We start from the raw sequence: 12,871 nt of genomic DNA, 5'->3' as shown, positions 1-12,871 counted from the left end.
CTGGGTTATCTCAGTGTGTTTCAGCTTAGGGCCACTCTCTGTCAATGTATTCAGCATCAGTAGAAGTATGAAGTTTTATGGCTAGAGATGTTTCCATTTCATTCAAAGTAAAGGAAGTATTTTACGTCCTAGCTAGTTGGCTAACATGAAATTTGCTGTCACTAATGCTCCTTTTGATTATAGTCAAGTTATTTGTTAGTTGTATTATTTCAAAGGATTATAATGAATATTATATACATATGTTCATAAACTTCTAAAGAATTTGAAGAGTACTGCTAGTCTGGGCCGGGAGTTTGGCCTAGTGGTAGAGTGCTTGCCTAGCATGCACCAAGACCCAGGTTCTATTCCTCTGTACCACATACATAGAAAAAAAGGTGGAAGTGGTGCTGAGGCTTATGTGATAGAGCCCTAGCCTTGAGAAAGTCCAAGGACAATGCTCAGGCCCTGAGCTCAAGCCCTCAGGCCCATGACTGGCAAAAAATAAATTAATTAAATTAAATTAAAAAAAAAAAAGAATACTGCTAGTCCAAGGCTTCTGGTTCCTCCTGTGTCTGTGTTTCAAACTAAGTATTGACCACTCAAAGGTCAGGGCCATTTGAACTATGGAAACCAGAGTACATGAGGCTTTATTTTCATCCTAGTTTCATTGACATAAAAATGTAATCATGAAATCAAGGCATTGGTATTTGATACCTATGATCCTTATTGCTCAAGAAATCTGCAGATTATGGCAAGGAAGTCCCTGACACTCTTACCTCTAATTAACCATCAGGACAGCCAGAAGTGGGTCAAGTGGTAGAATGCTAGCCTTGAGTGAAAAAAGCTCAGTGACAACACTCAATACCAGAATTGAAGCTTCAAGACTGGCATTATGTACACATGCTCACGCACACACATACATACACTGTAAAGCATGGTAGTCTTCCCACACTAAATTCCTTATACTAAAATTACCTTCAAGGGCCAGGAATTTGGCCTAGTGGTAGAGTGCTTGCCTAACAAGCATGATGAGTTCGATTCCTTAGTATCACATACATAGAAAAAAGATGCAAGTAGTGCTGTGACTCAAGTGGTAGAGCTCTAGCCTTGAGAAAAAGTCCAAGGACAGTGCTCAGGCCCTGAGTTCAAGCCCCACAACTGGCAAAATTAACTAACTAAATAAATAAAATTACCTTCAAGATAGCCATTTGTCACCCTATATTGCTATGCTGTTTATCCAAGCTACCTTTATCTCTTGAATTATATCAACAGCTTCCCCTCTAGTTTTTTCCATTTTTCTTCAGTCTTTGTCTTTTATTTTTATTTAAACAGGCATGTTATTTTAAAATCTAAGTCAGATACACCATTTCTACTTAAAAAAAAAAAAAAAGTCTTCCAGTAGCTTATCATTGCTGAACCCAGAGGCCTTAAAATAAAAAGGTAGTTTCTAAGGAGCTAAGATTACAGGTGTGTGGCACTGGTACCCAGCATTTTATTGCTTCTTAATGGTACCAGGCACAGTTCAGCCTTAGAGCTGTGTGCTTCATTTACCTGGTCTCCGTCAGACCACACTTCCCGAGCTTTCTCTTTGATCACCTTTAACTTCAGTGGGAATCTTTTTTTACTATCTTGCATAAAATGTCAGCACATTCCCAGTAACTGTTTTCTTTTTCGTGCTATATTTTCCTTTACATCTCTCAAAGCCATCTAATATATAGCCTAATTTATTTGTCATATAAGAGTGAGGTATTGAGGCAGAAATGTAACTTAGGTTGTTTATTACTGTGTCTACAGCCCTAAAGTACATAATAGATATGATGTAATCATTTGTTCATCAAATGAACAATCAAATGTTACCTCTTCTTGATGATCCGTGCTCATTTGACTCAGAGTAGGTATAAAGTACACATTGGACATCTAAAGTGTCTTCAGGAAAATAAAGACTATACATATATTTTATTTTAGCCCTTATATTATGAATGTGTTCATATCTGTAAAAACTTGGCAGACAGAAGAAAAAGTTCCAATTTCTCATCAGGAAAGTACTGAAGTTTCCACATTTACAGGAGCATAGACTGTTTCTCAGCCTAGATACTCTAACAAGCTAGAAAAGATATACATTTGGTTTATAATGTGATATACATTTGGCTTACAATCTTGACAGTAGGATATCGCGTTCTTATGTTTATATGATCTTCCTTCCAATTTTAACAATACTGACACAATTTGAGTCTTTTAAATGTATCAGTTGCTTCAGTTAAAATAGCCAAGGTTAAGGGCAGGCAAGTATCTAGTAGATCACATTCCAGCCAAGTGTCAACAGGCTCCATAGCAAGTTAGGGCAGGAAAGCCCATGAGACTTTATCTCCAAAGATAATCAAAAATCAAGGCTGAGGTATGTCTCAAGTGGCAGATCACTCTCCCAGCAAGCAAGCTAAGCAATTATGAGGCCCTGTGTTCAAATACCAGTATCATAACAAAAATAAAGGGCTGGAACATAGCCTAGTGATAGAATGCTTGCCTAACATATATGAAGACCCAGGTTTTGTTCCTCGGTACCACATACAAGAAAAGGCCAGAAGTGGTACTGTCACTCAAGTGGTAGAGCTCTAGCCTTGAGAAAACCCAAGGACAGTGCTCATACCCTGAGTTAAAGCCCAGAACTGGCACGAAAAAAAAAAAGAAGAAAAAGAAAAAAAAGATAATGCAGGAGCCACAACCCATTTGTTTAGATGAACTCCATAACTTTATTTTTTGCCTACCACAAATCAGAACCTTGTTTATCTAAAACACTTGACTGTGAGTCTTTTATTTTCCAGATCATGCTGTGTATTAAGCAAAACATATGACCTGTATATCACATTGAACATTATTAAATCAGCCAAATTTTTATTGAGTAAACAATGATACAGTCAAGAGTTTTTGCTTATTGGTAAGATATTAAGCATTCCCATCCCCCATCCCCACCCTTACTTTGGTGTCTACATCTTTTGTTTTGTTTCTGCTGTTTTGTTCCAGATACTACACAGGTTTTAAGAAGCATGGTGATTTCAATAAATCTATTATAGGCAGTAGAAATTTATAACTAGCCCATTAGCATATAAAATGTACTTGGATGCTTATCCTTAGAACTGAAGTTGCAGGTGTTTGTGGATTCCTTTCTTGGACCTGCTCTCAGGAAACATGAGGATATGGGCTTTTAATTATGCCACTTTTGTGATTAACAACACTATTTGAGGTTGCTGTGGACTTTTGGTGGACTGCAGCAGCTCTTTAGTAATGTGACAGGGTTTAATTCAGAAAACAACAAATTGTTTGGCTTCTGAAAAGAAATTGTGTCCGTGTATAAAAGTGCATTCTTCACTGAAATTGCTTTACCTTAGTGATAGTGATTTGTTTTATTCTTAATCAGAGGTCTTAATGGTTGTTACATGTCTTTGACTTCCTTTTAACAGGTAAAGTATTCAGTATAACCCAATAGACAAAAGTTTGGAAGACAAAAATCTTTTAAAATGAGAATTCAAAGTTTTGGGGTGAAGTAGGTAAAACAAAAATTGTATTAGGAACTGGGAGTTTGGCCTGGTGATAGAGTGCTTGCCTAGTATGCATGAAGACTCAGGTCTGATTCCTCAATACCACATACATAGAAAAAGTCAGAAGTCATGCTGTGGCTCAAATGTTAGAGCTTTAACCTTGAGAAAGCCTAATGACAGTGCTCAGGCCCTGAGTTCAAGCCAGGACTGGCAAAAAAAAAAAAAAAAAAAGTACTAGTTTTAATGGCTAGAAAATCTTCCGCATAGCTTAATTTCTGAATTTTGCAGAAATAATTTTGCAAAGAGACCTTCCCTGAGTTCTCATGCCTCATAGGTATAAGGCCTGGATCTGCTGACTCCTAGTTCAGTGCTCTTTTGTATTACACGATAAAACTCTACAATATTCTGGAACATGAGCAGCTTATTTCATATGGGGTAAAATACTTGTGCTCTGGTATGTTGATGAGTGATGCAGGCACACAGAACAAGTAGCTTAATAGATTGCTGTCAAGCCTTGTGTCTTTCTCACAATTTGTCTCGTAAGGGACAATTGTTATTGCTAGGGTGATGTATCACTCTTACTAGAGGTGCATACTAAATATTTTAGTGTTTTACTGTTTCCATATTCAAAAGAAACCACCAACACCATTTTTTTTCTTTCCCTGTTTTATTATAGTTTTCTGAGTTGTGTTTTTTAAAATGAAACTTCGTTACTAGTATCATTTAGAAGAACTTGTTCTTCTTAGTTTCCTTCTTAAGATTAGGATCTATGTGATTTCTTCTAGTTAAATATAGCAAAAGTTTAGCTTTGATTTGACACTTAATCATAAATGTTAAAGCAGGATGTTTTTAATGGTACTCAATACTTAATTATTCAGGGTTAAGTATTAATAAGTACTGCCACTAGAATGTTTGCTGAAACTAAAACACAGATTGTGAACCAGAAATAATGTATTAAGTTATTTGGAGCTTTAGATTCTTGAAATGGTACTAGACTAAGATACAGACGTTACTTCTATACTCTTAAAATAAAACCAAACTTAATATAGAATAAATCAGGTTCATGCTGTTCCCTTTCTCATAAACTAAAAGGATCTGTCATTTTGCAGCTTGGAAAAGAAAGATTGAGGGACCCAGAGAAGAAGCAAACAACAACAAAAAGTGATATTTAAAAAAGAAAGAAAAGGTGCTGGGAGTTTGGCCTAGTGGTAAAAATGCTTCCCTATCACTCACAAAGACCTGGGTTCAATTTCTCAGTACCACTTATAGAAAGTGTTGTTGTGGCTCCAGTGGTAGAGCTCTAGCGTTGAGAAGCCTAAGGATGGATCACATTTAGGTCCTGAGCTTAAGCTCCAGGACTGGCCAAAAAAGAAATAAATAAGTAAAAGAGAAAAGATTGTACTTACTAAGCTGTGCTTATAATAATTATTACCTTTATAGAGGTTGCAAAATAATAGCTCTGTTTAGTTAAACTTTTATTAGATTGCCTACAAAATTCAAAGCTTTGTGTTTAAAAACTCTTCAACAAGTGCTAGTTGGATGAAAAGTGTGAAAACTAGACGTCTTCCTCATCATAGCTGTTTTATTTCATGTGTGCACACATACCAGTAGGCAGTCCTGTGATTACAGAGCCATCTGCAGGAAAATTATCAAGTTGCACCATAGCTAATAATTCTCTATGGTGTTATTTCAAATGGTAAATGAGAAGTAACAAACTATAATTCTTGGGGGAAAAGAAGCCAACAGCCAAAAGTTGCAGTATTATTAGGACAGTGAAATGCCCCTTCCTTAATTTCTCAAAGAAAACTGCTATGTTGGTGATCAAAAGAAGTATGCATGCTACTTGCTTCAGTATCTGTTGTCTCTCATTGGAAGTGGTATCTAATGAGTGCCTTTTTGGAGCTTTGGGTGATGGGGTAAGTGTGAGATGAATACTGCTTATTTCCCTCAGAAGTTTACTTGCCTTCTAACTGGGAGATAGTCTTTTTCATATGTTCTCATTATAATCATAATTATGGTTGTCAAAAAAAAGAAATTAAGTATTCTTTTGCCATAAACATATATGATTATTTTTCATTGGCTATACTAATGGATTTTCTGTTTTGTTAATTACTAAATATTTCTAAAACTCAAGTTAGACTAGAGATACTTATAAAGTAACAGTAAGAAATTTAATGTTCCACAACATATGAATGTTACTGTGTGTATGTGCTCTGTGTTGGAAACAGTTGTTTTTGGATTTTGTTTCTCTTGTGGGAAGGGAGTCTGTTTGCTTTGTTGATACAATTGGTAATGGAACCCAGGGTCTTGCACATGATAAGCACACACTTAGCCACTGAGCTACATGCCTTGCCTGGAGAAATGTATTTTTACATTTGCACTGATACACCTCATTCCCATCAAATGTCTGATAATGGAAACAAGTATAGCTTTGGGTTAAGATTCAGACAGAGTATCAGCAAGATGAGAGTAGTTGTTGAGTTAGAAGGCACCGTGTGATATCAGGTCAGTAGCACTATTATCTTTTTTTTTTTTTTTTTTTGGTGAGTCATGGGACTTGAACTCTGAGGCTCGGTGTTGCCCCTGAGCTCTTCAGCTCGTGGTTATAGCCCTGCTCCTCGAGCCACAGTACCACTTCCGGTTTTCTAGTGAATAACAGGAGATAATAGTCTCCGGGACTTTAGTGCCCTGGCTGGCTTTGAGCCATGATCCTCAGATCTCAGCCTCCTGAGTAGCTAAGATTACGTGAGCCACAGTGCCCAGCTTCACTATTGTCTTTAATGTACATTAAATGATAATGGACTGGTTTGAAGAACCCATCTCCATCCAAACTAAATCAGGAAGAGGAGGATTTGTCCTTTGCAGATTCTATCACTCTTTAAATCTCACTTTACCCCTACCTCCCTTGTATCCAGTAATTGGTTATTTATTGAGTTTTATCCTTCAGAGAAATAGAGTTCATTTGTAGAATTAATCATATGTAAATTTTAAGTTGGGCTTCATTCATTATTCCAAACGACTACTTTCTAATGATTAATTCACTTAGAAATAATGTTGAAACTTTTCATGGGGAATCCATATGTGTAGGTTTTAGATTTAGTGTTCCAGCTGGATTATCTTGCTTTTTTGGAACAGTAGCATGTTGCTTGTTTTTGAAGAATGTACAATAAAATTAACTATTAACTGGCTTTATTAACATATAATTAAGCTGGGGCTTTTGGGGAAATTATATAAAGTTTTATGTTACTTGAAACACTCTTACTTTAGATAGCTTCACAAACAAATGTAAATATTAGAGTGATATTAATCAGAGATAAAGATGAACAAAATGGATAAAAGTACTGTACGGGCTCATGAACCTTTTCTATTACACGATTTCCCAATAAACAGAAAAATTGAAAGAAAGAAGGAAATTTTAGAAGTCAAAACTGGAATTTAAGTTGGAGTTTCAGATGTCCTTCACCTAGAGTGTACTTTTTGAAAACATCTTTCCTGAAATCTTTAGAAGAAAAGAGAAAATTGTACAATTTAGCTTTTTTCTACCCAGTTTACGTCTTGGGATATTTGAGGAGAAAATACATTTTGAAAATCCATGAAACGTAGTAATCCTTAATCATCAGTTTGCTAGCAAAAGATGTAGGAGTCCATGTTATTTTTTCTAGGTCTCTGATACTTTAATTTATCATTTTGCTTGAGTATACAATAATGCCCATCTTGCTCAGAAACTTGTATTTTTAGGCTGGCACACTAAATATGGTGAATATGGAGTCGGATCACAAAATATTAAAACAGTACATTAGTGATTATGTACCATTGTGGGTGGAAACAATCCAGAATAAAAAGTGTGTGACAGTTCAGAGCTCCTGTGCAGACTGCACGTCTGTCTGAAATCAGGTTTAAAAATTGGCTCTGTCTCCAGCTGACTCGTTTTGTCAGACTGAGTCACAGGATTAACCCTTGACATGTTCCTTTAAAAAAAAAAAAAGCAAAGATTAAACAACTGCACTGACTAAAGCAACACTTGATCTATCTATGTGCATTTTTTCCTGTAATATGATTCTCCTTAAGGGAAAAAAAAATGTGCTGCAGCTGTTGCATAGATTAAATTAGTTTTTTTCTTTTATATTTTTGAAGAAGAGAAAAGAAGATATTCTAGTAGAGGACAATTTATAACTATGATCAAGCAAATGGCTGTCTGTATCATTCAGTTTTAGTTTTCTTTTAAGCATGGTCAACTTCAATAAGATGGTATTTTGGAGTGGCAAGCTAAAAAGTCTTTGGTACCTCATACAAGTAGGATATAGAAACCTTTTATTTAAATTGCCTCCAGTTTTCTTGATGATTTGTTTAGGAATAAGTTGCATATAGCCATAAATACAGATGTAGTTTAATTTGGTTTTTTTTTATTTCTATACCTACTATCTGTATAGGTGATAATATATGCTAAATGACTGGTATTGTGTTATATCCTTGGATTTTTAAATCTTTGTTTTTGAGAGAGAGATTAAAAAAGCAGAAGAGCTCCTAAATAATTCCTTCACTCTTTAGAAACCATCCTTTCACATCTGGATTTCAGGTTTAACATCAAACCTCACTTGGTAAACTGATTTTGGAACAGTAAAAGAGATTTGATTTTATTGTTTGGCTTTTCTCTGAGTTTTAATTTTATCTGAATGCTTTTGTTTTTTCTTTTAATTTTATAGCCTCTAAAATAACTGCTGATGAAATTTAAAAGTTTTTTTCACTTGGTTTAATAGCCACTGTTGGTTGCCTAGTTTTGGGTTTACATTAGCCTATTTGTTTTGCCAGACAACACTATACATTCTCTGTTTTCTATCAGACACCAGAGAGATATGCTTAACTATTGCAAGTGGATTTTCTGACCAATAAGAAAAAAAGTTTTCTCAGGTAGGAGCAGTGATTATAGAAAGAAAAATATTGTGTGTGTGTGTGTTATGAGTGAAGTTTGCTTCCCTCTTTATGTCTCCTCTATTTCTTTCAAAACTAAGGTTTTTTTTTTAATTAATAGCAAATAGAAAAAGGAAATTTTTGAAGAATTGGTTTTTCTTTCTTTTTCTGCCTTCTTTTACGTAGTAGCTGTTCTGTCAGTAGAGAAAGACTGTCTATAACGACTAAAATTTACTTGAATGGTTTAAGATGTGGCATTGTTAATTGTAAATCAAAGCTTTTTACACAGTTCTCCAAGGATTGAAATGGGTCTTTGTGGCTCTCAGGAGGGAGGAAGTTGCACAGCACTCTGCAGACTGGCATTTTAATAGTCTGCTGTACAGGGATGTTCTTTTGCAGCTGCTGCTTAGCCTTTTCTATATCTGGAGAGTGTGGGGAGGTTTTATTGTTGTTCCGATACCATCAGCTTTTAAAAACACTGTGAAGTTAGCTGGCTTTATTGTCTGATTCAGTTTTACTACTATGGTGTGATCATCATATTTCATAAGAATGAAGGGATTTTGTTGTTGGTTTTTTTTTTTTGAGAGTGGTTGAAATTTCTTACAGATTATGCCTAACATTTTGCAGAGGATTTCTGCTTTGTGAAAGGTGTAAAATATAAAGTGGTGTACCCCTTTTTTGCAGCTTGTGAGTTCTCTGATTAATACAGCCTGACTGTAGCCCACAAAGCACAGAGAAAGCGATAACATGAAGAGATTTTAGTGAGGAGAATGAGAAGAAAAAAAGAGAGAAGTTTATTTTGTTTTGCTGGATTAGAATCTACAACCAAAAATAAACCGGAAAAATTTTGAGTAGCAAAATGTAGTCAGGTGAGAGAAATGTATTAAGAGACAATGTTTAAAAATCCTCTTTGAAGTATTTTAGTGAGTTAGAAAAATTTTTGGAATATTTATTTTCCTTTCTCCTTTCTGAGAAATTTGAGAATTGACTAAACAAAAATACATAAAACATTCCCTAAGAACAACAGTGAACTTAAGAGAAAAGGCTTCCAGGAAAACTTCAGTAAGGGACACAAGCTGCAGTGCACATTTGGTCTACACACACCAGACTTTCATACTTTATATCATGGGAAACAAACCCTTGTTTTCTTTACATTTAATTACTGATTAGATGTTTTGGGAAACTGCATTTTAATACAAACTTTTTGTTCGGGTTGTGAATAAGAAATTCAAGGCACGCTATAACTGAAAATCTGTATTGTTAAATGATTCCCTTTTAAAAGCAAGTAATTTATTTTTCAGGTACTTTTCAATTTTTAGAATAAACGTTTCAACTAAAATGTTTTTTCAGTTTGATTTTTTTTATAGCGTTTTTTTAAAGTCATAGTCTGTTCTAGTTAGTCAAGGCACTTTTACACAATGGTCTGACTTCTCCAGGAAGTAACTTTGTACTAGGCTTAACTGTCTGGATCCTTCTTGTAACACGTGTTTTGGTGTTTCCAGTTCCTGATTGCTAGATCATGTTTTTATCAGTTGGAAGCAACTTAGACCATGCCAGATGGTGATGTTGCTAGAGGTGTAGTAGGCAAGGTTTTTGTGTGTGTGTGTGTGTGTGTGTGTGTGTGTGTGTGTGTGTGTGTGTGTGTGTGCGTGTGCATTTGCCACAAGTGCTGTAATTTAATTAAAACTAAAAACAGATTAGCAGATCTGTCAGTTTACCTTTCTTTGTGTTTGCCTTTGTATGCATACAGGCATATATCCATATACATGCACACAATAAAGTTAATAATTGTTGGATATTTACCTTTAGGTTTCTCTGTGTAACAGTTTAGAGTATTTGTTTCATTATCCCGAAATTTGTCTTACTGGTATCCTCCACAAATGCAAGGGCTTGAGGAAATTGAAAGAGATTACTTACAGCATTAAACCCTCCCTCCCTCTGTGCTCTGTGAGTTGGTTCAGTCCTATTTTGCATAAGTTCCTTTTGAGTAGATCCATGTGTGGATGGGTAATACTGAAGACTTACTCTGTTTGCCTGAGTGGATGTATGTCTTGGAGAGAAGCTGTGTACATTAGCTGCAAAGAGTAACATTTTCAAAATCAACATGTATTGTGCTTATCCTGTCCCTGGAATGGGCAGCAGTTCTTTGATGTATTACTACAATGGGAAAACGGTAAGCCTTTTCTTTGTTCACATAGCTTTTTACTGACTTGTTTAGTGGGAAAACTGGGTAGTTTAAGGGCTTTTTTAGTTAAATCTGTAGAGTTTTGCTTTATTCTTTTAAAAACAGATTAGTCTGTATCTTTATAACTTGTGTGAGTAAAACCGTCTTCAACAGTTAATTGTTGGCTTTTTCTTTCTTTTTAAAGATGGTATAGAAAATACAGTTTTGAGTTTTAACCAGATACCTTTATTAACAATGAGCTTGAAAGTTACTTTGGGTTTTTCATATATTGTGTGTAGCTTATATGTAAGTACATACACACATACTGAGTACTATTTGTTTCTTTGTAGATGCAATAGGAAGATGAAAGTCATCTTGGATATTCATAAAAACAAGTATGAAGCTCTGGGAATGATTAGGGAACCAGTCAGCTAGTGAGGGCCGTATTTCCTGTTTGGAGTTTCAGGTCCAGAGCCTGGCTTTTCTGGGATGCCATCTGTTTCTAATCATACTAGAATTTTGACCTTGTACAGATTCATAAAATAAATCATTGTTTTTTAAAGAATGCATTTATATGTTTTCCAAAGAATATATTCCTGGACTATATCTAACACATGGTTAGGTGTTTTAAAATAATATTGCTAAACAAGACTTTTCTATAAGTTAATGACAGTGTAATTAATTCCCAAAAGTCAGAGGATTGTGTGTGTTCTAAAAATAAACTTTTCCGAGAGATTCAATAGGTACTATTTTTAAAACTTGATAAACTTTATAAAATGTTACACTACTGAATACAACCTTGTTTTGTGTAAGAAACTGAGTAATCTCGTACTCCATCTTTCAAAAAAAAAAAAAAAAAGCCTCTTCAGACATCTTAAGAAAAACTACATTAGGGGCCAGGAGTTTGGCCTTGTGGTAGAGTGCTTGCCTAGCATGCATAAAGGCCCAGGTTCGATTCCTCAGTACCACATACATAGAAAAAAAGCCAGAAATGGTGCTGTGGCTCAAGTGGGAGAGCTCTAGCCTTGAGAAAGCCCAAGAACAGTGCTCAGACCCTGAGCTCAAGGTCCAGGACTGGCAAAAAAAGAAAGAAAGAAAGAAAGAAAGAAAGAAAGAAAGAAAGAAAGAAAGAAAGAAAGAAAGAAAGAAAGAAAGAAAGAAAGAAAGAAAAACTACATTAGTGGTTTTAATGATGGGGCACATTTTTTATTTTTGAAGTATAAGAAATTATAGTTACATCGTCCTAAAGTAGATACAAAATAGGATATGTTTGTCCTTCCTCTTTACCAATTGAAAATGTTTTAAAGCAGTATTTGGTTACGATTAGGGTACTAAGAACTAATAAAGGGTACTCTTGCTTGTTGACTGCTTTGGTAGGTATAAGGCCTCTTCGTATTAGGCTAGTGGTTTGGTTATGTGCGAACTTTTGGATCAGCTTTCCTAATCAATGAAGATATTTTTCAAGCCAAAATATCTTTAAACTCATTGAAGTGTGTTCAGCATGCCCATAGTAAACAGAGCTTTAGAGAATGTGAGAAGTAGATTTAGATAGATGAGTAAAAATCCTTTATTTCAAATAATTCCCTTGCCTGATGCCTTCAAAAAGTATTTTTCTTTTGTGTTTGATTTTAAGTAAAACTGCTGTTTTAAGATGGCATGTAGCTATGTTTGTGCACATATGCACACAAGTTCAGTAAAATTAATTATACAAAGCCCCCGAACCAGTGACACCATAACTCAAATTGAATTTAGAGTTTTTTGGTGTTTTTTTCTCTTTCAAGAGCACAGATCCCTCTATTACAACATTCCTCTTTGTTCTACACTGAGCGGGTGGGGGAAGCTTTGATAAGTATTAAATATTTCCAGGCTTATGGTAGGATGGCATGGCTGCTGTGGTAGAGAAGTTGCCTGAAAATCGATAGCCTGTGCCTGATATAGGTCAAAGGTAACATGTATATTCTTGAAAAATGTGTAAAGAAATGAGATATGGTTTTAATCCTCTGATACATAAGACCCCCAAGGATTAACATGAATTTTATTTCTATCTGCCTTTACTTTTAACATTATTTTATAATAATTACTAGAAAGTGTACTAAAATTATTAGAAATTTTATTCTTGACTTCATTTTTCTTTAATAAGAAAATTATATGGTATATCTAAGTTATGTGGCCTTCTCTCAGCCCTATGTAAATGTACCATAGTATTAGTGGGAAATGTCTATCAATGCTTTGTATCAGTTTTTCTAGACTTCTATTAATAATTGTTTATTAGTATTTTAGTGTTAAT

General features: G+C 35.0%; 1 protein-coding gene across 8 annotated transcripts in view; it reads left to right on the top strand.

The window, feature by feature from the left end:
- Positions 1-12,871, top strand: part of Tcf12 (transcription factor 12) — a 266,660-nt gene that overhangs the window by 200,602 nt on the left and 53,187 nt on the right. For 3 of the 8 annotated variants that reach the window (XM_090358338.1, XM_090358337.1, XM_090358336.1), the window contains exon 1: positions 10,453-10,593. The exons of the other annotated variants lie outside the window; for them this stretch is intronic. In XM_090358338.1, the coding sequence (XP_090214464.1) occupies positions 10,525-10,593 (69 nt within the window). In that variant the 5' untranslated portion in view covers positions 10,453-10,524. Of the gene's footprint in view, positions 1-10,452; positions 10,594-12,871 lie in introns of those variants that run through there. 8 annotated transcript variants of the gene reach the window in all.

The sequence above is a fragment of the Megascapheus bottae genome, chromosome 25 (genome assembly GCF_031878675.1).
Source record: "Megascapheus bottae isolate mThoBot1 chromosome 25, mThoBot2.hap1, whole genome shotgun sequence".
NCBI lineage: Eukaryota > Metazoa > Chordata > Mammalia > Rodentia > Geomyidae > Megascapheus > Megascapheus bottae.
Note: the sequence above shows the minus strand (reverse complement) of the source record. Positions and strands in the feature narration are given on the sequence as shown.